Source organism: Ascaphus truei, chromosome 2, assembly GCF_040206685.1.
Source record: "Ascaphus truei isolate aAscTru1 chromosome 2, aAscTru1.hap1, whole genome shotgun sequence".
Classification (NCBI taxonomy): domain Eukaryota; kingdom Metazoa; phylum Chordata; class Amphibia; order Anura; family Ascaphidae; genus Ascaphus; species Ascaphus truei.
In genome coordinates this window covers 172356568-172384246 of record NC_134484.1, presented here as the reverse complement: position 1 = coordinate 172384246, position 27679 = coordinate 172356568, and the positions used below count along the sequence as shown (strand labels likewise).

The 27679-nt window shown below is 40.8% G+C and overlaps 1 protein-coding gene across 3 annotated transcripts in view; it reads left to right on the top strand.

Annotated features, from left to right (window-relative positions):
• CARMIL1 (capping protein regulator and myosin 1 linker 1) overlaps positions 1-27679 on the top strand; it is a 295265-nt gene that overhangs the window by 202010 nt on the left and 65576 nt on the right. For all 3 annotated transcript variants that reach the window (XM_075585565.1, XM_075585566.1, XM_075585567.1), the window contains 5 exons: positions 1705-1773; positions 14566-14659; positions 18563-18661; positions 22687-22815; positions 22910-23038. In XM_075585565.1, coding sequence (XP_075441680.1) covers positions 1705-1773; positions 14566-14659; positions 18563-18661; positions 22687-22815; positions 22910-23038 — 520 coding nt within the window. The remainder of the gene's footprint in view (positions 1-1704; positions 1774-14565; positions 14660-18562; positions 18662-22686; positions 22816-22909; positions 23039-27679) is intronic.

Here is a 27679-nt window from a genome sequence, read left to right as displayed (position 1 = left end):
GAGCGGGCCCCTAAGAGCATGGGCCCCCGGACTTTGGCCGGGCTTTAGCTACGCCCCTGGTTCTGGCACTCTGAGTAGAACATTGCCAACACGTGTTACCACTGCATAGTAAGCTAGTATTACACTAGCTTGTGGTTCAACTTAAACTGATGAATATATTGCACTCTGTTTGTGTTCCTCTTGCTTGTTTCTGGGCATTATACTTTATAGTATTATAAATATATTAGTATGTACAGTTTGAGTAATTTACATTTCTATAGATTACATATTCATATTTTACTTTTTTTCTGGAGTTAAAACTTGAAGTTTGTAGCCATTGATTAACTCAGTATTCTCAAATAAGCCTGTTTTCATTTGCTGTGTCCTATTTATCCATTAATTCTACTCATTGTGTGTGTGAATAGTCTTCGTTAATAGTCGTAGGGCCATATTTAATAATGAATGCTAAGCCTTAAATTTAAACGGGCCATAGGTTGTCTTGTGGCTTAACAATAATTAATAGATCTCGCATATAGTAGTGAAAATGAAAGTTCTTGAAAAATATATGCTTAAATTCTGGCTTTAATGAGGAAACAGAAGGAGACAGTTGAAAGAAATAAGTATATAACAAGAGACAGGGGGTGCCCAATGCTGCATCCAATTGACAAAACATATAAAGTAAAATACTTCAATAATAATAATTGGTTATTTAGTTAACCCTTTGGCCAAAGGCGTCATAAGCCTGCATACTAACGTCAAGGTATAACCAAAATAATGCAGGTCCTACACTACACTGTGAAACCTTTCCTTTTACCTCTGTGAGAGGGGAAAAAACCATAATGGGTCTTGTTCCTGCAGCAAGTGAAATGACCTTCCAAGTTAAAAGGGTGAAGGAGGAGGGGTGAGCTCTGGGGGGAGGTGCCACAGCCTCCAAAGAGACATAGGTTAACACAGATACCCAGCAAGCTCAAACTCCCCCACCCACCACAAAGTGAATATATATTTATGTCAACCAGAGAGCTACTGAGCGTGGCAATTGTATATAACAAGAGACAGGGGGTGCCCAATGCTGCATCCAATTGACAAAACATATAAAGTAAAATACTTCAATAATAATAATTGGTTATTTAGTTAACCCTTTGGCCAAAGGCGTCATAAGCCTGCATACCAACGTCAAGGTATAACCAAAATAATGCAGGTCCTACACTACACTGTGAAACCTTTCCTTTTACCTCTGTGAGAGGGGAAAAAACCATAATGGGTCTTGTTCCTGCAGCAAGAAAGAAATAAGTAAACACAGAAAGGGGAACTTCAAAACATCGATTCCAGGCTTGAACCCAAAATATTGTCAGTACTGCTTTTATTTGTTATATACCCTTTTTTCAGCTAATATTAAATAATAGTCTGCTTTATTGTCATCCGGCACAAATTTCCATTCTAATTTTGTGATGGAAAGGCTTAGCATAAGCTGCAACCGTATCTTACCACAGACGATGTATGAACACAAACGCTGTATACATGAGTGTATTGGGATTCACATATCAAATGGTGCCTTTGATGAACATTTTTAATGTCTTTGCTTCTGAAAAGTGTGCGCACGTATTGTTTTTACCCATTCAGCATCAAAAGGAATGATTGTTTTTTTCCCCTGCTCCAGACACAAAGCAGCATGGTACAAACATTTTCAGTTGCATTTCAAATGTCTCCCATCTTTGTTCACAACAGAACCGTGATCTGGGACAAGAACAATATCACAGCCCAGGGATTCCAGGATCTGGCAGTTGCTTTAGAAAAGTAAGTTTGAGTGGCCTAGGTTGATTAAAACTATTGTGTTTCAAAGCACATATACCGTATGTGATATTGCAGTCAGCTAGAGCTATTATATATATTCAATTTCACTAGACTCAAGATATTAAGAGTGCCAGCACTGATGTGTTTTTTTTTTTTTGGACCGATGTGTTATTTCATTGCGCCATAAAATGTTTATTGTGGCAGCTAAACCATCGTACTACACTTTATAAAGGTTTTAAAGATGCAATTAGTTTTATTTTTCTTTTCATAATATGGACGATAATAGAAATGCAGGGTTAATATTTGGTCTTTGAAAACATGTATAATGAGTTTGTGGGTAGACTCAATATTAATTCTTTGAATGTAAAACTCACTATGGATTTCAGTACCAACGAAATTTTGTTTCTTGATCTGAAAATTTTCAATGATACAGGTAATGTCATTCAGACAACCGTGTTCAGAAAAAGTAAGGCTACCAACAGCCTCCTCCTGGCCCAAAATCAACACTCGCGATCCCTTATATCAGACATCCCCAAGGGTCAGTACCTCCGACTGAGGAGAAACTGTTCCACTGAAGAAGACTTTAAAATCAAAGCTAAAGAACGGTTTCTCAACCATGGTTATTCTCTCAACATTTTTAAAAGATCTTACCAATGAGCATTACTCCGTAATAGAGACACTCTGTTACCAACTTAATTTCAGACAGTGCCCCAACAGATCAGGTGCATTGGTACATACAATCGCTGTTGGCAACAGATCTAATCTTTCATAAATACTGGTATGTCTTAAGCTTACGTGCAAAGCGTGTACATACATGTTGCCAACTAAAGAGTTTTCAAACAGTGAGTACACTAAGTCATTTTGGGTCAAACACTTCATAAACTGCAGAACTCCGTGTACAGTAATATATCTTATTACTTGTAAGTGCGGTCATATGTATGTAGGCAAGACCAAAAGGGAACTGAGGAGTCGTTTCTTGGAGCACATTAATTCGATTCTTCATGAAGGGGACGCTCCAGTATCCCGCCATGTCATCTAACAACATCATGGTGACATTGGCTTCTTGAATTTTTGCAGCATTGACCACCTCACAAGCACAATGATAGCGGGTTACATGGACATCTCGTCTGTTGAGAAAAGAAGCAGAATGGATCTATCCTCACAAAACCATCAGTCCGCATGGCTTGAATGAAGTGTTTACCTACACACCATTGATTTAGCAAGCGGTTCATTTCATCCATTTTATCATGCATTATTTGACTTTAATATGTCATTACTATGTTATGACACTATAGGAGAAATGCTGCACACCTCAGAGTAGAAAAAATAGTAATACAGTTACCGGTGCTCCAGTGTTTGCACGAAAGCCTGCAATCAGTCCTGAACAGATGAAGAAAGGAACATAGGGCACAACGGATTTAGCAAATTCTAACTCACTTATTGAGCCAACACGACGTTTCGACCAGGATGGTCTTTTTCAAGTGGCAATGGCATGGTCACTTGAAAAAGACCATCCTGGTCGAAACGTCGTGTTGGCTCAATAAATGAGTTAGAATTTGCGAAATCCGTTGTGCCCTATGTTCCTTTCTTCATTACTATGTTATGGTCATATGACCTCTAGAAAGTATTGGATCTAATATCAAGAAACTATTAGATCTAATATCAAGATATAATGTATATGGATTTAGCATATCCCATGATATGATCCTGTTACAATGTATCAACATTAACTGTTCCCACAAATCACAAATGAATAACTCAATTCCTTTTGTTAAATAGTACATTGTCACAGAGATGGCACTATTACGATTTTATAACTGTAGCCCCCTCACTAATTTTCCCCTAGCCTGGCACATATGTCCTGGTAAGAGCAGGCAGTGCTGGGGTTAATAGTGAGCTGGTGACATCACATCGCCTCAGTTTCTGAGTGTAGCAACATACAGCTCCTGGGATGACAGTCTAGGGGGAGTGAAGCGAAGCAAGACCTTCCTATGTGAAGCTCAGGCAGAAGGAGTATTCTGAGACGCAGGGTGCTAGGGACTAGGAAGCCAACGGGAGACCACTCTTGTGGAGGAGGTTGGTGAACCAGGCTCCTCTGTTCAATGTAAGGCTTGAGGTGGACAAGAGGCTAAAGCCTTCGCAGAAGTACTTACCTGAGAGGGAAGGGTCCCGGAGGGATGCTGAGAGGAGACAGAGGGGGTATTACCATTGCTGGTATTTCCTGCCTTGCTTCATGGCTGAGGATGCCTAGTGCTATTCTGCCCAGGGAAGGGGTGATGCCCCTGGGCTGGAATGTATGCAGAGATGACAATGTTGCTATTATGCTGACACAAAAACCCAGTTGAATTCCAAAAGATCCTGGCGCCCTATTTCTCGTCCTGTCCTCACAACCACCACTTCATCCTCCATTACAGCCAAGGCCTGAACCTGCCAGTAGGAACCCTGAGATCACATGTAACGAACCGGGGAGCTAACAACACTCTAATCCTATTGGGAGCGGGTCGGAACCCTGTTCACACACATGTACACCCTATCTCCTGCTGCCGGGAGGGATAGGGGTGTTACATAACCAAATGGTTAATACATCTGGCTTTGGTCAGTTAAGTTTTACCTACAGTTGCAATCTGTGGTGATGGTAAATATCCTAATGCAAACAGTAAGAGACACATTATTGGTTAGCAGCAGTCTCGGAGCGCTATTTAAAGCCAATTCTCCCTGCAATCTGTTAACTCCGCCCCTGATGAAGCTTTGTATGTGAGCAAAATGGGGAGGGCATCATGACGCTATGATGTCATAAACAGGAAGTGATTGTAGCTCAGGCAGAGACAGGCTGTGTTAGCTGTGTCGCTAGGACAAGGGATAATTTAGCAACAATAACATTCAGGAACTCGCTCACAATGTATCTTATGCCCGCGGCAACAGTAGCCATTATAGGCAGCTACCATTGAAGCAATGATGCATTGTTTCCATCTTAGTGAAGCAACTGTACCTCGCTCTGACATAGGGCCACATGTAGCAGAGGCTTTTTGTCCTCAGTTGTTAATGATATTTAAGCTATTAAAGCTGCTGTTTTTTAAAAATATATATATTTTCCCATTCAATATGTTAATCAATACAATCTGCACACTGACAAGTGATTAGCCAAGCTGCAGATAGATCCATTCTCCTGTAATAGATCATTTGCTCCGTCAGGGTTGTTTAATTCAGTTCTTGCACAACATTTTTGGCAATGTAGTTCCTAGAATATGATTGACTGGGCAGTTACTAGATACAATTTGTGCACTGCTAGAGAGAGGGCGGGGCTCAAGAGCCAGAGCCTATCAGAAGGGGAAGGGGGCTGTCACTTTGGAAATACTTCCTACATTAGAAACATTAAAAATGTCTTTAAAACATTTTTCTTAATTTTTTTAATGCTACAAGTATTTTCTCATAGTACAGAACTGATTTATTAAAAAAAAACAAAAAAACACATGTAGGATATTGCTTGAACTGCTGCTTTATTTACCTCTGTTCCTACCTGCAGCTTGGTACTACACACATGCTACACAGCTCTACCCTTCCTAATGTATTATCATTCAGATAGGTGTGCTGGGTTTGCCTTACACTTAAAAAGGCAATATACATTCCAGCCTCTGTCCCTGTTGATATTTTAGGCATTGTGGACATTTTCCCCACTGGCATATTATTCATCTACTGTACATAGGCTTATTAGCCAGTCTTAGTTTAGCCACAACAAGGCACTATTTGAGCTCAGTGCTTCATCCTGTTTTTTTTTTAACTTCATTTTGACACTGTTATTCTAGTTCAGTGCACGAGTGTTAAACTGCGCAGGTTTATTTTATTTTACCATTGCCACGTTATTTTTAATTATATTCATTAAAAGTTACGTTATAATTTTCCCAGGTGTGGACCTCTAACGCAATTCTTGTGGTTGGCCTGTGACTCATCACAGACCCTCCTTTTAGTTCCCACAGAAGTTAGTGGAGTTTTATGTGACACAGAAGTTTGTGGTATCTGGGAATAGTAATATGCCAGGATACATTTGGTGTACCCCGGTGAAATGTTTTTCAATATTTTCAAAGCAGAGGAGACAAGTGAAATAAACATGTATGTCTCTTCCGTGAGGGTAAAATAACTGATTACTGCAGTGTAATTGGTTTCATTAGTAAGATTCTATCGCCCTTTTTACTTATTGAATCTTGTACAAAAGGAATATTCTTTGCAATTCTTCGGTAGCACTGGATTCAAGCATATTAGCTGTTTGTTTGACTAATGATGTCTTCATAATTACGATTGAAACAAAAAAGGCGTGGAGGACTAAAGAGTGGTCTTAACACCAAGAGACATTAGACACATTGTAAACCCCCTAAAGCATTTGTTTACCATGGAAATGTTAAAAGAAAAGAATTTTTTATATATATATATATATATATATATATATATATATATATATATCTCAGCAGTCCTCTTGTTTTTTTCACATCATTTGTAATTTTGTTTGCATAATTCGAGCCAGAGGGTCCTTCTGAGCTAACCTCGCTATTTTAAGCTACAGGCACTGCCTGGTTCTCAATATACTGACCGCATTAGTTGCCAGTATTTTCTCTCCCTTCTGGCAAATCAAAATGGCCACAAAGATTTGCGATTCCTTTGGGCCAAAAGGAAGCCGCAACGTCAGAGGAATGATGTTGCAGTTTTTTTTTTTTTTTTAGAACTATCACGATGGACATCTTCACCGGTAAGTATCTCGTGAACAGCGGGGTCCCTGAAGTTAAAAAATAAAGCGGTTTAGCTCTGGAGAACCCAATGTTTCAAATTCTATTAAAAAATTAAAATTATTAATCAGTATATAAAATAAGTGAGGTTAAACCTATTAAACATTCAATTGTCCTTTGTTGACAGTACGGTCTCATTTAAATTGTTTGATCTGCCTTTATTATTTAATCAGGGAGACACCCTCATAATTAGCTAGTAACAGAGTTCCCTTATTTTTCTCCCATGTCCTCGCTTTAAGAGATTTCCCATGTTTGCAGCAAACTCAATGCACTTCCAGAATGCGGCATAGTGTAAGTTTGGTTGCTTGTCACAGTCAAGATGGAACCTTGCAGTTAAAAGTAATAAGTTCCTCTTGGATATTTATGCTAGCCAGATCAATCCCAAATGCTACAATTGCACTGTTTGTCAGAATACACATTGAAATTTCCTCCAAAACATGGCTATCTTATATAAAATACTGTGTGTGTTTAGCTTGCCCTTTCCTACTTTTAGTTTGCAAAGATTACCGTTTTTAGATTGACATAATAAAATGATATTGGCAATTTATTCTGTGTATTATGCATATGACATTGTGACGGAGCGGCCTTGTCGGTATGGTCAGAGAAGAGCTTACACACCACTGTCTTGCAATGAAAAGTGCTTTATTTCCCTTACCAGGGAAGCAGGTTGTAGTTGCACAGAGAATAAAACAATGAAAGTAAATGGCACCAGTCTGCAACACAACAATAGTCCTTAGTTCCAGGCACATAACGGGGAGGCTCTCCCCTCAGCCAGGCTCTCTGCAACCTGTTTCCTCACAGGTTCAGAGGCAAAATGACAGCCTGGAAGAAATCTGCTGTCTTCCTTTTAAACCTCCCCTTTCCAATCGGCTACCAAACCTGCCAGCTAGGGTGTGGTTTCTTTGGTCTGCTAAAGTGAGAGAGTTTAACCTCTTGTATACTCCCTCACAGACATGAAAATATTTTACTTGGGAATTCAATGTAGCAGCACAACTGTCTGACTAAGGCTGGGGCCATGGTGCCGCAGACCGGGCGGAGGCGTCCGCACGCTTAAGGCAGTGTTCGCGTCCATGCGGCATTAGGGCGCATGGAAGCGGGAGGGGGGGGCGCATTGCGCAAGAAATCAGTTCAAACTGATTTCTTGGCTCAACAGGCCGGTCACGTGAGTGGTGAACCAGCTCCGTGACGCCCCCGCGGCCCGTCCACCATAGCCAGGGAAAGCATTACAACCTCTGCGCGGGCGAAGGCACCGTGGCCCGGGCCTAAGTAAGTGAAAGCGGTTGATTGCAGGATGGTGCAGTAACTAGAGATTGCACTGGGAATTAAAATATACTGTCTGCAAGATACATACAGCAATTAAGGAGAGGACTGGTTTATGCGATTTTCTTATGAAAATGTTTTTCACAAGAAGTTATCATAGCGCTGTATCCTAGTTATCTGTAATGGAAGCAAAATAATTCTCTTCATTATACAGCTAGAGCATTAAAATTTGTTCCGGATACAGCACTTGGTGCTACGATTTAGTTATTCTATATTCATATTACTTCAGTTTTTTTGAATTTTTAAGTTTTCAAAATGTGATCCTGTGAAATGCACAGGGCAGTGGTGCCCCTTATTGGGAGATAAATAATGGCCGCACATGTTAATGAAAGTATGGGGTGTAGATGCTCATCTAGTTGTGAGTGAAGAAGTTGTCTTTAAAATGAGACGCAGGACACAATTTTAGAAACAGGTGTTAAGTGCCTACCAATTAACATACATGAAAATGTGATCCTGTAAGCAGCTTTTGGTGCGTATAAACAAGCAGTTGTCAAATTTAAACAAACCGCTAGATTCCAGAGGGAGGTGTGAATGAAAGAATTGAGTCAGCGGTTGCAGTTAGAAGCTGCCTTATGCAATTAAATGAGAATTGATCTTCTTTGACAATAGAACAATCATCTCAATTACGCGACTTGTTGCAGCGTTAATAATAACAGATTGTTGGGGTTTGCTTTTCACTATCCTGTTTTCTAAATGCTCCATAAACTTTCTATATATTTTTTCATTTTTTTTTTTTTAAATGTAGATTTTAATGTGTATATAGTGTCATTGCCTGAATCAATTATCAAATGTCCAGGACAAAATATGATAAACGAGTAATGATTTTTATTACAAAGCATATGCAAGCAGATCAAAATGAGGAAGTCTCAAAGGCTTGGTCTCAAGTTATTGGTGATACAGAAGCATATATACTTAACAGCCGGTTATATACATTACATAATCTTTATACAGTGTAATCAATGTAATGCCCATACTGTATAAAGAATATTGTTGACAAGATATATGTTTCTGCTTAGCACATATTTATTATAGCGAAACACCCCCCCCGCCCCCCATAACTTTCCATAAGCTTATCTTGAGCCCTAAACTGCCTGGAAATGATCTTTTTCTGGCTAATCCTATTACTTTCACATCCCCATTCTACCCAGACATTCATTCTGCAAGCCTCGCACAAACTGATTAACCCCCTGTCGCCCGGGTCCAGTCTTGGCATACCACAATGTGTCTCAGAGACCCAATGCCACATTCCAACTCCAAGAGACCCCCTCTCCGTACATCCACAATAGAAATACATTTGAATGGATATTTGTGTTTGGCTCTCTCGCTCTCTCACTGAGTAATAAAAAAAGTCAGCAGCACTGAATTATACAGTGTAAGATGCATCAACTCTTCACATGGTTTTATTATAAAGGACAAAAGTCAGACCTCTCCAAAAACAGCAGCAGAAGCAGCCAACAGCAAAAAGCAGCAAACGTTTTGGGCTAACCCCTCTTTCTCAAGCCACAAAAGCAATACTGTCGTCCAATGAATTTCAATACTGAATATGGCGTAAAAAATGGTCACATAATCCCTGATGAACCGGTAGTTGCCTTCGTAACCAGCAACAACCATTGTTCACTCTAGGAAAATCCTCTAGTATAAAAGAGTAGTCTTATGATGGGGATTCCCCCATGAGGCACCCTCATCAACTTCTACTATGTTACTAGTTAATACAGGTACCATTCTATCACCATTACAATCACCCCGAATCATAGAGGAAAAAAAAACTTCTTGGAGCCTCTAACACAAAGGTATAAACCGTAACATCCTATACAAAGAGACCTAAATCTACAAAAAGAAGAAAAGATCATACCATTGTAGCCTTTGTTCCCCCGTAACTAAAGGGACTACCGGTACTGCCGTTACCTGTAGGCTCACAGAGAGCCTGAGCCTCCGGTGATAATGTGTTTGCTTTGGTGCAGCGCCTCCACCTGAGAGGAATCTTAACTTAGTAGGATAAGCCCCTCACAGGAACAATGTAAACAGTAATACCCACACACGTAGATAACAACCTTTACTGAACATATATCACAGAACTCTGTAACACACAGTATATATGTATAGGTCACAGCATTCCGTACACCAATGGAGTGTCCCCAAAGTACATTGGGTGCCAGGCACCAATACCCTGATGTCCTTCTCCCAATGTCAGGCCCCATCCAAAAGTGTAGGAGATAGCGCTATTCCGTGGAGTATTGCACTTGGGTGAGGTACTCCAGTACTCGGTGCGGCCGACTTAGCAACAGGGATCCGCCGATCCAGCGGCGGCGTCCGCAATGGCGTCTGCCTCCATGTGAGGTGAATTCCGGCGTGGATAATATCACCATACAGAGTCTCTTACACGGAGGTGGTCTGGTCCCAGACCACTGGCCGCAATCACCGTGCGGCGTCTTCACTGTGTCCCTGACACTAGACAGTAAAATGGGGAAGTGTCCCTAGCTAAGAGGGCCTTCCCTGAAGCAACCTCAAGCTACTATGAGTCAGGCCTAGCTGGGGCCTAAGGGAGGAGATCTGGCCTAGTCCAGGGAAGCACTGCTCTCTGGACACTACCTGCTCCTCTGAGGCCCCTCTTCCGACTGCCGTAGTCTCCTGAGCACACCAAATGTATCTTCTTGCCTCTGCCGACAATCTGAGGACCCTATTGGCTATTACAGCCCATGTGCTGTGCCGCCCCTGGGGCTGCTGGGAATTGCAGTCCCCGCAGAGCCTTGGGCATAATGGCCGCCGCTTGCAAGGCCTGCTGCACATGCGCGAGGAGTAGCAAGATTGCCGCCGCACTTACCTACTGCGCATGCTTGAACTGCACTGCGCATGTGCAGCCACATTCAAGATGGCGGCACCCTGCAACGGGAGCTTCCGGCGACTCGCTCGCCTCCCCAATCTGCCCTGCTCTCACCGCACCACCCGGCGGACGCAACCGCGGCCCTCCGCAGAAACCCGGAGGAAGGGGAAGCCTATGGGGATACCCATTGGGGAGACCTGGCCACACCATATAGCAATAAGCCCACACCAACATCTGTGTAAGTAATTACAACCTAACCACATCTTATACTATGAAACTATTTCCCTCTTAACAATACATTTTGTGTGTGTATACAATGTTTTTAAAAAAATTTTTTAACACAAAGAAAGAAAAGAGAAAATTATTAACAGTATAACCCATTGACTATTTGCTATCTAATGAAGCAACCCTCTATGCAGTAACCATTTAAAGAGAAGTACAGCCACCTAGAACTCAAGGGTACCATAATCCATTCCACAACCAAAGCCAGGAGTAACATAACCACAGTCCACTGCCTTCCTTAATAAGGGCAATAGGAAGCTAGCCAATTAACCAAGGTCAAATAAGACGAATAATATGCAAATAAAGACATGGGGGGTTGTGTATTATGGGCTACACCAGTCACCAGATAATTTTGGTAAAATCTGGTTCTACAAAGCAGCATGTTCACAAATTAGACATTACATTACATAAATTGTGTATTGTATTGTATGTCTTTATTTATATAGCACCAAAAGTGTACTCAGTGCTTCACAAAGAATACAGTACAGGGAATTATAATAATTCAGCAAAATCAGACAATAGGAAAAAAAAATCCCTGCCCTGAAGAGCTTACAATCTAAGTGGCATGATGGGAGATTTGCAGAGACAGCAGGTGAGGGAATAAGTGCTGTAGATGGAAGCGCTTGGCCATAATGGGTGGTAGGAGTGACTGTGGGCGTGGGATAATAGCATGAATGCAGGCTATTGGGATGCTTGCTTTGTGATGCGAGTTTAAAGGTTAGTCCGTACTAAATCAGAAGGTTAACACTATTTACAGGGTAAGAGGTGGCAGGGAGGCGTGGATGAGTCAAATCATACTCCAAAGGGATGCATTATCCCTAGTTTTTCATAATGGACTTCACATCTTTTTTGCTGTTTTACTGTGTCACCCTCATTGGCACACCTTCGTTACAGTCTCAATCACCTGGTATCTCATGGCAAATTCCATTTACAGCATGTAGGATAAGTGCAGATACTGGGAGGTCAGTCCTTTTGCATCTTACATTAGATTTATGGTGACTAATGCGACCCATGCTTTTTCGAGTGGTCTCTCCCACGTCCACAAGGACATTTTGATCAAATAGATCGCAAAATTAGTATTGCAAGTATGGTACCCCTGAATCCTAAATTTTGCCCACATGCAACAATGTGGAAAGAACTTCCCTTTTGTCACATTATTGCACTGGGCGCAACCTAAACACAGATAAGAACCAAACTTCTGAGGTCGTAGGAACCTAGTTTCACTCTTCTTCCCTGAGCCCAAATCTGCTCGAGCAAGCTTGTCTCTAATATTCTTTACACTATGATAGGCCATGAGTGGTGAGGCCTCACTCAAATCCCTTAGGGATAAATCCCCTTGCAGTACAGACCAATGTTTCATAAGAACCCTCCTGATCTTGGGACTTTGTGAATTGTATGACCTAACAAACGGTATTCGTTTACTCGTAGCTCCCCTTTCCTTTTGTTCAAGCAACGGTACTCTTGGTATTTCCTGTACTTGGTCTCTCTTAATAGAATAAACTCTCTGGGTGTCCTCTGTTAGAAATAATTATGTTCCATTTAATTCATCCTAGCGTGATCTACTTGGGTAACACACTATTCGATGCACCCTACAAAATTGACTCTTGGGTTATGATCGGAGAGTGTTTTCTGGATGAAAACTAGAAAAAAAGTCAGATTGTTAGGATCTGTACTTTTGATAAATATAGTAAATGTGTCTCCAGGACAACACTTTTATAAACATTGGTATCCAAGAAACTGATAATTTCTGTGCTACATGTAATCGTGAATCGGATAGTGGGTGACATCGTATGAATCTGTTAATGGAATTGTTCCAAACTATGTACATCCAATGGCCATAATGAAAAACATAATCAATAAAGCAAAACCATGCCAATGCCTTTTTGCCTGAACAACTCATTGTAATGAAATCTCTCTTCAAAGTCATGAATGTTGATGTTGGCATAGGTAGGTGTCCCATTAGATCCCATAGCTGTCCCAATGGGTTGTAAATATGTGTCCTCAAATAAGAAAAAAGTGTTGACCAAACTAATGGTCAACAAGTTCTTCAAAAATGTACGTTCAATCAAACTACACACGGGATAATTACCGAATGCCCTATACAGATGCAACCCCTGCCTTCTGTTATAGAGATGTGCATAGAAATTATCTGACTTACTGCAGTATGCTTAAGAAAGCGCCACAGGGGCGTGAAACGCGTGGGAGGAGAGTTGTTCTTTATTTGGTTGTGCCAATTTTATGTGGTTCAATAAACATTTTTTTAATCGCTTGTGAGGTTAATCTTTTTAGGAGCTGCCGTCTCATCAATCTACCTTTCACTTCTTTACTGGAAGATGCATTTGATTTATATCTATACTAGTTCATCATACAAATACAGACAATTAGCACTAAAAACGATAGTGAAGTCCTCCTACATTCCAACTAGGACTGTGGCTCTCAAAAATTGCCAATACAAGACATTGCTGGTAGAAGCTACTCTTCCGGAAATATTATTGCGATGGTGCTTGATATGAGTTGGGAAAGTATTAAAGAAAAGAAAAAAGAAAAATTCTCATCCAAGAGATTGGTAAAATTAAAGGTTTGGCAGTGTCATGAAGTGACATGTAAGCATAGATCATGCACATACTTTTGTACATTAGCAACTGTTGAAATCTGGTTTTACCCAAGCTTTTTCCACAGGATTATCAGTTTAGGTTATATGGAACTGATACTGTAAATCTAATTTCATTCAAAATAGACATAAAGAAAGGGAGACAATAAGAATTATTAATAAAACTGCTATATTGCTGATCATGGATCTATCGCACAGAAATTCTTATTAACTTCCCATGAGATTGTGCCCTGCTCAGCCCTAATTATCGCAGTTTCATGAAAAGCCCCCAATGTGTTTACTGCATTTGCAGCAAACATTACGTTTTCTGGAGCCATGGATGTAATTGCTGCTCTTTTGATGCGCAGGCGTTACCTGGCAATGATTGCTATTCTTAGGAATAGACCAAGACTCCAGAGAGATTTTGATGGCTAAGAGTTAATGTGTTGGGCATTCCAGAGGCACTGCTTAACACCTCACATCATCATGGTCATTTTGGAGGTAGTTCAGGCTTATTTGGAGCCTAAGATACACATTAGAGTAGCTATCCTTCCAGTGATCAAACTACTAGCGGCTGAGCTTCCTTCTGCTAGGCCCAATTGTTGCAGACTGAGGTCAGTTCCACAAAAGTCACATGTTTAATGGTGTGTGCTGTTGCAGTTAAGCCCAAACGTTACTTGGTCATATTATTATGCACACACATGATTATAAAAGACGTTAAAATTACTCATAGCCAATAGGGCTAATCTAAGACCTCATTGTCATATTTAAAGACCAGCTGCTAATGACTCCATAGCGCCTAATTCTAAATTGTCTCCTAATTCCAGAATTAGTGTTGGTACCGAGCTAATATTTTAACGAGACCACAATTTTTTCTGAATATGTCTAAAGGCCCTAGGAGGTTAGCAGAATTCAGTCCGCTGGTCCATATACATCGTGATTCTTTTTACTGTACACAATTCTATGCCTTTTTTATTTTCAAATATATTTTTGTGTTTGTGCTATAGAAACTATACACTGAGGTATATGCCTATACCTATGAATGATGCTTCCCAAGCACTGAAAACCAACCCAGAGAAAACAGAGGAGGCTTTGCAAAAGGTAAGACAGTTGGAAGATACAAACAGCAGTGTAATTTTGTTTAATACATAGTAATGGCATTCGTGATCATTCAGAACCATGTACATTATCTAACCACTTTTATAGTGTTATTGTGGTCAAATAGTAAGACCTTCCTACCCATAAACTCACTTCTACTAGAGCAGCGGTGTGCAAACGGGGGGGCGCACCCCCCAGGGGGGGCGGGAGAATTTCTACGGTAGGCGCGACGGTTACAGGGGCCCTGCGCTTTTCCCCAAGGCATTTAAATTAAATGCCGGGGGAGGCGTAAGGCCTGTGTAACTCCCTTACCTGATGTCGGTAGGGTCTTCCGTGACATGTCGCCATGGCAAAGCGGCGACAAATGACGCGGCGGGGTGACGTCATATGACTTGCAACGTCATTTGACGCCGAGTCCTTGTAGAGGGGGGCGCAAATGCTACGGCAGGGGAGCGCAGCTCAAGACGTTTGCGCACCCCTGTACCAGAGGACATCTTAATTAGCATTACATATGTGGAAATTTACCAAAATAGTACGGGTCACCGCTATTTTTATTGACTGACATTTCTGCAAAAACAAAAGTTCAATCCATGTGAAATTTGTCAAGTGATTTAAGGTCCAGTTTTATTTTTGTCTTGGTGACCTATAGCTGTATTCTCATTAAAGTAAATGTAGGGATCATTTCTACTGCCATTGCTCTTTTACCAACGTCAATATTGTGATGGTCATACCATATATTGTTGTGCCAATGTTTGTGTGACATGAATTATTTTAAGTAATAAAGGTATTTTTTTGTGACTGAGGGAAATTTGGCACACTAGGGATATGCATTACATTGAAGAGCTATTGAATATACAATTAAATACAGAGCACAAAAGCCTTTACATGTGATGTTGTAGCACAATTCCAGTTGTCTGTTTTTGTTTGTGCACAGGTGTAGTAGTGAATCTCTTATTTAGCTCCCAAACAGTCAACTACTCTGAGCTAATGCTGGGTATTGCAGCCCAATTCGTGATGAACTGCCATCTAAGTGAATGTGATACCCTTTCATCCGCGCATCTTGACACACAGGCTGGGATTCACCAAGCTGACATCAATGTCCAATCTAGATAAACTGCAGTAATCAATTTGCTGTTGGAAATGTACAATATCCATACAGTCTATCAATCAATATCAAATCTAAATTGTATATAAAAAATAAACTTTATAATTCAGTAAGTGTTCAAATAACTGAAAAAAATCTGTCCTGAAGGAAAAGGTAAAACTGAATAATAATAATAAAATATACTGTTTTGCTAGAGTACAGAATAAGAAAAATCTATACAATGCCAGATTATGAATATTGAGTGGCTAGCAAATATTATCTTGTCTGTGCCAAATTAGAAGACATTAGCTCGTTAGTTAGTGATGATTAGTGAGCAATGTCTTCTGGTTTTGTTTATTAATTTTCCAAAAATAGTTACTAATGTTTACTCATTTTGTGTAGATGCTTTGGTGTGTAGGTTTGTTAAAAAATATATTCTTTTTCGCAAGAGGACAGAATAAGAAAAATTCTGCACACTGAGAACAAAATATGTATTCAAGGCGACAAAGAATTTTAGGCTTTACTTGAGGTAGGGGCCTGCTGGATCCAAAACGTGTACTGTAGCTGGTCCATTGTTTCTGAGTGTTATTTTTTACTTTGTGATCCTTACTTTTAGTTATTTCAATAAATTGTTTTTTTAATTGGGTTCCATCAGCCCCTATAAAGAAAGCTTCCTGCTGCTGTTTTTTTGTCCCATCAATCAAGGGGGTAGGTTCTCCTCCCAGGTTATGTTCTTTTTCTGGTATATTGTCATACATAATTATTATTAATTACAGAGAGCCTTTTGGGGTTCCGTATAACCAGGCAAAGGAGAATATTTAATAGAAGAAAAGAATGTGAAAATAAGGCGCTCCTACTGTGGAGTGTTATAATAAGTGATAAATATAAATGTGTTAAATACACAGTTTAGTGATCAGTGGTTTTAAGCTATAGTGATCTTGAAAAAAACACAAAGTGAGTGCTCTCTGATAATGGTGGTAAAAATGCAGCTTCAAAACCCTTTGGAGGATGGTGCAGGATCCTCCTCAATGGAATAGTAGGAAGTGTATTTGGGGAGCGCAGATGTCACCAAAAATAAAACACAAAACCACAAAATAGTGCAGATGGTCTGGATTCAGGATTCAGTTAATTTGCTAGAGATGATCTATGTGGTGGGAACTCACATTTCACTGGTAGATTATAGCATATCCAAAAACTCTGTTTGGTGGACTGAAGTGGGGATGAAATGAGGGATGATAAATTCTGGTCTGGATGGTCTAATATCTGGTGGTCCTCAATGGTTTGAGAGTGAACAGAGAAGACATACTATAGTGCGATCTATACCAAAAACTTATTTATACATAAGGTATAAATACACATTTACATAAATCGTATGATCGGGCATCTCTCTGTCTGCAACGCCCCCAATGACTCCTGATGAAGCCAATTCTGTGCGAAACGCGTAGAGTCACCATTACCTGCAATCACCTAGTGCCTGTCAGTGGGATCGCAACATCCGTTCCATCGCCGCTCTGTCCACCATTTACCAGAAGTGACAAATCCTGAAGTCCGGGGGCGTTGCAGACGGAGATACGCCGGATCACGGAGACAGCGCTTGGCAGCAGAGGTCAGATCTCTTATTACATCTTTAGTTTTACATGCCACTATTCATATGATCATCCCTCATTTCATCCCCACATCAGCCCACCAAACAGAGTTTTTTGAACTGCTTTAATCTACCAGTGAAATGTGAGTTTCCACCTCATAGATCATCTCTAGCAAATTAACCCCTGAATCCCCACCATATACATTATTTTGTGTTTTTATGTTTTATTTTTGGTGACATCTGCGCTCCCCAAAGGAGAAGATTTGCCCGAAATCTCTACTGCCATGATATGTTAAGTTGACCAGTGGGAATACAGCAGTTGTGGGCTTACTTGTGGTCCTAGCCATTGTATGAAAGAATTAATACCCCTGCTACCAGAAGAAGCTCTTCTTGATATGGTTTGATGCTATGCCAGTGGAAAGGGAGGGTCATGGCTATGGAAACAGGTAGCGCTGGTGCCTCCTAGTATTCCAAAGGAATGGTACAGTATGCTTTACATGATTTATATGGTGTATTAACATCGTCTGAGGAGTGTTCTCATGATGCTATAGTCAGAGCACGATCTGTACCACTTAGTGGTTACACAAGCCAGTATTTACCCATTGCCACATTTACTACCGGTGAAGTGATTGAACTTGCTAGGCTTGTCCAAGGCTTGAGTGTATAGAAGATGCTGTATTTTCCTATATTTGCAGCAACTGCAAAACTGATGACACTATTTTTATATTGTACACTACTTTTCCCCAAAGAAATATATTCCTTAAGCAGTGGAGGAAAGGTTTTTTTGTTTGTTTTGTTTTTAACTTCATGGATGTGATACTTTCCCTGGATTTTAATATAAAACCTTAATAGAAACTTTGTTGGAGGAGATTAATTTTTTTCCCCACATACATACAGGTATGGTGGGGGTTTTTCCCCTTAAATACCTTCCTCAGTTAATACAAAATGTAATGTTTTTATGTTTTAATGTCTGCGCTCTAATTGTAAAACACACACATTTATTGTCGCTCCTGAGAACACTTACCCTTGCATTTCATTAGTGCTAGAAATGAACTGTTAAAGAAGAAATCAATGAGAAGTCATTAAACACCGTTTAAGCCTCCCACAAGTGTTGAAAACCTTTTTCTTGCACGTAGAAACAGTGTAGCCCATTCTAATGAGGTGGCGCTGCGGCAGGAAATACATCATGTCTGCAGTCGGCATAATATGTCGCTTTATTCCTCTTGCCCTTCTTCAGATTGAAAACCATTTGCTGCGGAATCATGAGACCAGGAAGTACCTACAAGAGCAGGCGTATCGGCTGCAGCAAAGCATTGTTACCAGCACCACACAGCAGGTGAGGCCTGCATATTCTGATAGGGATTTCAGCACCAAACTCACCCACAGTGAGCACTCTGCAAAGCACCCTCACCGTGAAAATGGGATCCAGTTTAGTTTTACTTGTCAGGTCCTTAGTGTTAAAATTCATCTTGTCAACCAGAAAGAAACGAGGCCTGCACATTACTTGAAACTTTCGGATGCCATGGGGATTGTTATTTTTTTGGTCTCCATCACCTGAATTGGCAGTACTGTTGTACAAACATGCAAAACGGTCTTTTCCCATAAATCCTTAAACCATATCATTTAGTTGCATTAAGTGGCTATACATTTTGCATGTTTTGTTTTAATAGATGCAGCAGTTGCTAAGCTTTAAGGAAATGTAATTTATTTTATTTATAAAATGTTTTACAAGTAATACATTGAGAGTTACCTCTCGTTTTAAAGTATGTCCTGGACACAGAGTTATGATGACAATACTAGTACATGGTTACATAAAATGAACATTGTTATACATTATATTTAAAGACATTGCAGGAACAGTTGAAGATTATGTTTTTGGCTAAGGCCTCGCTGCCTCAGACCGCGCGCCCGCACTACAAACAGGCGCGTGCAGAGCGCTATACTGCGATCTGCGGTCTGCAGGCGGCGTTCTGAGGCACGATGGGGTGTGGCCAAAACGGGCTGTGTGGGCGCGGAAATGTTGAGGGGGCAGTGCCACGACGGACACCGGCACGGCACTTCACCGCTATATGCGGTCTTTGAGGAGCGTGCAGGCAAGAATTCTTTCAGGAACCCCAATAATGCCCGGGCAGCGGAATCTTTATACCGGGAGACCCCGGCACAGTCCCCGTCCCCCCTGTGCATCTGCTGCTGCCTCTCCTCCCAGGGAAGACAAGCTCAGCAGCAGGAGCTGGCCGCAACCTCCCCAGCACGCGAAACCTGCAAGACGGGCGCCGGAGGGAGGGGGGAGAATAACATACACACTCAGACCTCCCTCCCGTAGCTGTAGACAGCTTCACAGCTCCCCTCCTCCCCCTTTCCCCCTCATTGGCTCCCTGCCGCACCACGTGACGCGTCGCCGCTTGGGATCACGATCCTCGTGTATCCCCTGCTGGCTGACGCGTCACAGTGCGCAGCGAGCCTTGCAGCGAGGGGGGACTGGGGCCTGGCTCGGAAGGAACTCGGGTCTGGTGAGTGACGCGCACGCGGCCGCTTGCGCCGTCGGATGCAGCAGGACCCAGGCGTTAGGCGTATGGAACCGTTGCAGACCAATTACCAATTACCTAAGCTGCCAATCGATCGGCAAATATCCTGCTTTCCTGGGTTCACTATATGGCTGCCTTTGTAAATGATTCCTATAGCACCCCAAGGTGTGGGACAAACGTTCACAAACCGATACAAAGAGGTAATGAGGCCCTGCTCGTGAAAGCTTACAATCAAGAGGGAATGAGAGAAAATGGTGAAACAAGAAGGTATTTTATCTAATAGTACAGAATTGATGTAACAATATATAGTATTTTGAATGTAATCTTAATACATTAAAACTCATTAAAAAGGGCATTACCAGTGGGAGGGAATACAAAAGAATGCCGTATTATCTAATACAATGTAAGAGATTAATCAGGGCACTTTGGATTTTTATTTAAAAAGTTTAATTTATTCTGCCATGAAACACGACGTTTCGGCATTTCCGTTGGCCTTTTCCATGTGACCGTGGCCTGATTTATCTCTTACATTGGATACACTCTGGATTACTTGCCGGTTTTCTTCGGAACCAGGAGCACCGGTAACTGTATCTTGTTTTGTATGATCTGATATTACACACCTAATTTATAAAAAAAAAAAACAACAAAAACCACATACCTGTATAGTATTTTTAATGTATTGCTGCTTTAAGGCGTTATAGCTTGGCTGTAAGAAAGATGTGCAATCTTCTAGACTTGTCATGGCTTGACTGGTTTTCTTCTTCCTCATCAAAAGGAATCATATTGTAACTGATCTTTCACGGGAAGGATCAACTAGTGATATTTGTAATTTGATTCATAAATGATATTTTGTTCCTAAAGCAGCAATAGTACATTCAAAAGCCTGGGGGGGGGGGGGGGGGGTTGGTTGGGGGGGTTCCAACTTTTTATTTTTTTAATTGTCAATTTTCAATTGGGATACAGAAGATAAAATAGTAGCAGTAAGAATGTCATACAGCAAAAACCCTGACACACAGTCCGGACCCACAGATCCGTATATAACGAATATGCAAATTGTTAGGGTCCTCCTTAACGTCCCATAATAACTCTACGACTAAATAATAATGGCCACAACAAAACAAGGGGAAATGAGGGGGAGTGTGGTTAACAATGTTTGTAAAGGTCTAAGTTTATTTTTCTAGTATGCTACAAGTCGTACCTATTATTCAAAAGGGATAATTATTACGCTAGCTCATTTCTGTTTTTTTTTAATAGCGAAATCAGTGGTGTAGTATTAGATAATACTCGCTGCTTAAAAAAAAAAAAAGTTTACATTTTTTTTATACCCCCACTCTTCATGCCCGTTTTAATGTATTGAGCTTATATTGAAAATCGTGTGTTTATTTAACACAATTGTTGTGAGCACCAGAGAACACTTACTGCTTTTTTTTTTTTTAATAACCACTCCTTATGCCCTTTTTTTAGAAGTTTTAATGTATTAAGCGTCCTTGAGTTGCTATCACAACTATTTACAAGGTCACAGCACTTCCTCTTCTGAAATAGAGAGCCATACAGCGTAGTGAGCCCAGGGAAGCTGACACTTTGCAGATCAGCAGCTTAGGTAATTACATTTTCTTAACGCTAAGAAACTAATGCATCTATTACAACAAAACCAAAAAAAACATGCAAACTGTATTGCCACTTTAAGACTACAAAGTGTGACGGAATGTATGTATAAATGTCTCCTGGCTGCAGAAATGGAGCAAATATGGAGCAAAAGAGCTTCACTGTAAGTATGCAAGGGGAAAAATCCATTAATGATTTGATTGTAAGCTCTTCGGAGCAGGGACGCCTCTTCCGAAATGTTACTTTTGTGTCTGAAGCACTTGTTCCCATGATCTGTTATTTGTATCTGTTATTGATATGATTGTCACGTGTATTACTACTGTGAAGCGCTATGTACATTAATGGCGCTATATAAATAATGACATACATAGATAGGGCCAGATCTATGAAAGATCCATTTTCATTATTTGTCAATTGTGAATCTGGAAAGCCTTGATGAATAACCCCTGAAAACGAATACTATTATGGTCTGATGTTGATTGTGAGAATGATGATTTCCCTATATGAAATTAGATCTCTGTATCGACTAAAAGCAGCTGAGCAAAGCAAAACATGTCTGTGTATATCTGCTTGCCCACTGTTAAGACCTGTGCAGAAGTTTCTAATGAAAGATAAACGGTTCTGTTTGTGCATTAAACAAATTTTCCTGTGTTATTAACATAAAAATGAGTGATTATCACATATGTGATTTCAGTTGGGAAAAATGTTTTTCCATGGAGTTCAACTTTTTGTTTAATTGTATTGTTTCGTCATTTTAAATACTATATTTTGCTGTCTAAAACTGCAATATACTGTACAAAAACCTACTTGACATCAGAACTGCTGCTCAAGGGCCTGCGGGCAGGAGAGCCAGGCCTGGTGTCCCTGGTCCGTTGTTGGAGGGAGGGGGGGCATCCGACCAACCACATCAGAACTTTCATGGTCGCTAACAGTGTTAGCAGCACTCCCACCCATCAACATTACCTACTTCCCCCATCGCCAAAGCTCCAACCCTCTGTAGTGAGCAATCACCTGGTCCACCCCCCTGCTTAACAACCACCATGATCCCCAAACCTGCTCAGCAACATAAAAACTTGTGCTCTAAAAATAAAAAAATGCTTCCATATTTAGCATTATAAAAGAAATGGGGGAGGATTGTTTTGCACATTTTTGCTCACATTTTGTTTTTCGACTATTTTCTAAGCCTTGATTTTTCCCGTTTGCTTTTTCTTTCCTTTTCCGTTCTGAGCAGATGATTGACAGAATTTGTGTCAAAGTCCAAGACCACCTGAACTCGTTGAGAAACTGTGGTGTAGATTTTGTTATGGAAGATGTCAAATCAGCAGAAAGACTCATGCGAGATGCTAAGAATTCAAAAACTGTAAGCATTATTGTGAATAAAATACCTTTTTTATTTTGTTTAGCAACTCATTTTTTTTCGGACGGTTCCTAAACTGATTACATATGTCTTGCAGCTTTTGCCAAACTTATATCACCTTGGTGGTGCTACATGGGCCGGAGCCAATAGTTTACCCAGCCCAATTCAAGAAACATTGGAATCTATGGCTGGTGAGGTTACCAGAGTTGTAGATGAGCAGCTCAAGGTATGGTGTATCATTATGACTATAAAGGCATGGATACATTACCTGACCACCCTTGTATTGCCTGCAGTAGATATTTGGGATAGAACACATTAATATTTCAAGAATAGTATATGCATTCAAATCACTTGATTCTTTTAATCAAGGTTCTTTTAGAATACTTGTAACGTCTTACATTGTAGAATGTATTAATGAGTGTATGAGGTACAGTATCACGAATGAGTCGTTGGTTCAGATCCACAGTCCTCTGTTGGCTCAGGGCTCATAACATTAACCTTAACAGACTTATGTGGATAGGCATTGCTGGGGTGGGGGGATCTCTTTTACATAGAACTATAATTAACGTCCGTTATAGTTAATTCAATGCCTTTTCCAACTGAAAACATGACTTAACGTTACATTATTGAGCTTTGAAGATGCATGTTATGGCATAACACCACATTAACTAATTTAACAGAGCTCTGTGGATGGGATCTTTGTCCCCTTTGAGGCTTCAGTGCATTATCTGCAAAATTAAGTAAATGAATTCCTACAGTATATCCTTGGACATTTCACACTCTCATTTCCATTCACTATCTTTTAACTCCTGCATTTTCTCTTTCATCTCCAGTTTCCCCAGGGTTCCATTTTGTCACCTCTGCCTGTTATATATGTCTGCATTTTCTCATCTGCTCTCACTTGCATTTCTCATCTGCATTCTTCCAGTGCCCACTACTATCCGATCTTAAATTACCATCTGGCCCAGTTATTTTAGGGCAGTACTGGCCTAGTTGCCTCAAATAAATAATTTTGTGACATCTGCCTATAAACAACTAATTAATTGAGAAAAGTGACCATTCGTATAAAAATGTATTAAACTGTTCCTATATATGTCATTACTGGAGGATGAGACCGCAGTTGGCTTATTTTTATAGCTTTCATCTGATTCTTTCCACATATACACTGCAGTTTTATAGATGGGTTATTTTTTATATCCGCTGCATTGAGGTAGAGCAGATTCGCTGATATCATATACAATGAATTATATAATACTTTCTGATATGGACTTTATTGAATTCTGTAAGATCTTCTCTTATGTGTGATATTTTCCTTAACACTTTCTATAGTACGAGCTATTAAATTCTACAGCACACCAATGGTTTCATCCAGTGGAACAAAACCAGTTGAGGTGTCGCAAAAGTCAGACCTGGGAGCTTTAACTGTGTCAGCCAGCAGTAAAGGGCAAACTACAATAGTATAAGGATGGTGATATCATTTCAAAAACTAGTTGCACAATAAAGCTGTAACACCCATGTTCAAGTAAGGACTTTTATTCTTAACCTAGCACAGGCAAGTGTCCTTTCACCCCAAAGCAAAGCTTTTGCTCCCAAAAGTGAAGGCAAAACCTGAACACTGGCCAAAATGAGAAGATTTATGGAAGAGAAACAACAATAGAAACTCTATCAAATATGTTTCCTCTTTTGAATCTTCAAAAAGCCAAATAGTCAGCAAGCTAGTCCATCTAACTGTTGGATGTTAAATATTATAACATAATATTAATAAGACACAGTGGAGTAAGAAACATTTATCAAGATTTTAACCATTGGTCAGGTATGGTAGGTTGTATTTGAGCTCTTGTCCAATTTGTGGTTCTCATACTAGAGTGCAGTTACTCAGAATAGCAGGAGTGCGACTGACTTTTTGACATTTTGAATATTTAGTTAAACATACTTTATGAGCTTTCAAAGAGAACATTTAGAAAGAGAGTAAGGGTCTCTTCATTTTCTATTGACACATTGTGTTAAAAGAAGTAAAAAGCTTATAAATATTTTGGATATTTAGCCAGGAATCCCTCCGACTGGTGAGAAAAGGGAATATGTTTAACTCCAATTTACATTTCATTGTAAATCGCTTCCGTCCAGCAATAAAGATGCGAAATCAAGAGAAATGTGCTGTACAAGTGTTCTTTTGGTGTAATGTTGTAAATGTTTCTTTATGCGAGGTAGAACTATAGTCTAGTCTGTTTAATTTAGCTCCAAGTAAAACAAATCTTAATAGTTCACTAAAGAAAAAAGAAGTCTAGTTTCCTTATTAAATAACTAAATGAGAAAGTTAATAAGGGTAAATTTGATTAACCTCATTGGGATTTTCAGTTTTGTATTTTAATTATGTTAAAATATTGGATCCTCTCTCCAAGTGTTATTAGAAGATAAATGGTGGAATATATAGTGTGCGTGTGTGCGTGTGTGTGCGCGCAAGGCAAGGCCTTGCTTAAATTAAGCTTTACTGATGAGTCAGTACAATTTGTGTAGACTGTTTCTGTGCAGATCTGCAGCATCAGTATAACGCACTGAATGTTAAGCAGGTTGTTTTGCATTTTTTAGACAGAGAAGCTCTGAGCATAGTTTATCTGGGTACTTTGACATAAAGAAAATATAGATAGCTTTCTTTTACATTGCAGATCAAAAGGTTTATTAGCTCAAGCCCTGCAAATCTCTACATGTTGTCTTATCGCCCGATTTGTCTTTCTAATGGCAGCTTTATTTATGTTTGCACATTCCTGAATACCTTGTAAAACAAACACACAAAAAAGAACAAGTGGGGAAATATTGTTTTTTTTCTGTAATCATGAAGATCAACAACTTTCTTTTAGTAAACATATTTTCTTGGCTTCTTTATTCGGTGATCAGTATTCAAGTAATGTACAGTACCTTATCTGAATTGGACATCAAATCTCATGTCATTCCTGGACTGGGTTCCTGGAGAACATGAGCTATATGTAGATGTTAATTTGTTTTGTATTTTTCCTTCGGCCTGTCTGTAAGGCAATGAGGCTGTTAACTTGGTGGTCATGTGACTGGTCAGGAGTATAAATCTGTAAGGCTACAACCCCAGTGCCTCGGCCGCACGCGCATCTGCCAGGCTGGCGGTGCGTGCAGCCGGGTTCCGCCGTCTGCAGTGAGCTGCAGGGGAACAGACGGGGTGGGGCGTGATGAGGGTGTGACCATGACATCACCCGGCAGGTTCGCCCTCATTGTCTGAAGCGCTGGGGGGGGCGTGGCCTAGTGCTCCATCGCTAGAGCTGATCTCAATTTTCATGTCTGCCTGAAAAACACGCCACGCAGCGTGGCGGCCGCCCCTCACAGCGGGCCCGGCCCCATTCAGGCGCGGCTCTTGTCCCCAAGGCGGGCGCTGCAGTAGCCAGCAGGGACCAAGCCTAACTAGTATGGGGGAGCACAGCTAGGGCCTAGCACAGCATTTCTTGTGTGGACATTTCAAAGGGAATCATTATAAGGGACTGATCGTTACAAAGGAGTTAGATAAGAGGTGAACGTCTGCCTGGATCTTCCAGCAACTTTATCTGCAGATTTATATTAATGGACAGCTTTCAGTGAGCTCACTATTCTACACTCGTGTTCTACACTTGCAGTCCTGCACCATTTAAGCGCCATCCTTCCCCAATACTTCTCATCCACTCACACTTATCACATTTTCCTCCCATTATCACTCCATCCATGCAAGCACTCAAAGCCTTCTGAAACAACTGCAGAACAAGACTTATGCAAATTCTATACGGGGCTGCCCGTAGACGTTGCTTGCTTGGGACTGATAGGCCAAGGCTAGAGTATCCAGCTAACACCTAATATATATCTATATATCCAGGACTATTGCATGTTTTAAGTGTTTCTAGTGAGTATTCATTCATCTTCTTATCTATTGTGTCTGTTTGAGGAGAACTGTGTGTCTTGTTGCCCTAGGACGTGTGTAAAGGGTCCTGTTGCCAGTGTGTGATTTGGGGTATTCAGTGGCCGACTTTGCTTCGTGCCTCCCTCTCCTCTGCTCCCTGGTATAAGGTAGGCGAGGGCGTGGATGAGCACTGCCAGGAAGCAGACATTTGGATTGAGGGAGGAGGGGTATCTCCATCCCATGTCCTCATCCAGAGGATTCACACTGTCCATTTCCCTCGTCGGTACCCCAGACGGAGGTTGTTGGGAACTAAGGCACAGCGGCCTGTGGTACTAACAGCAATCCCGCTCCAGTTGGGAACCGGAGTCCTGAAAACTAGAGGAGCCCACTCTGGATATCATGCTTCTAAATGCTAGGTCAGTCGTCCACTGTGCCCCAATGGTGTGTAAGATGATTGTCTTGGGTCAATCACATCTAGTTTTATCACCGAGACCTGGCTAACTGCTGGGATTGACATTCCTTTGGGTCCCTGACGAATACTTTGTGTTGCATGCTCCTAGGAGGGTAAGGAGAAGATGGAGGGGGGGGGGGAGTAGCCATGATATTTCAATCCAATTTTATCTGCACCTACCGCCCAGGGTCAAGTTCTTTGAGCATATGACCATGACAATCAAGCATTGTATTTCACCCTGGTGTATAGACTGCCTGGACACGGGATGTCTGGTTGTCCCAGTTGATGGATGAGGTCACTCCCATATTACTGAAGTTCCCTCGCTCTGTTGTGCTGGGGGACCACAGCATGTGGGTTGATGACCCAGACAATGCTGAGGCTATGGATCATTTGGCTACTGGGATCCAGTCAATTTATACATGGCCCGACACGAGCACGAGCTAAAGGGAGTCAAGCGCACCAAAAAATAGGTAAACATCAAGATAGCAAAAAAGGTAATTTAAAGACTATAAAAAGTCACGGTTGCG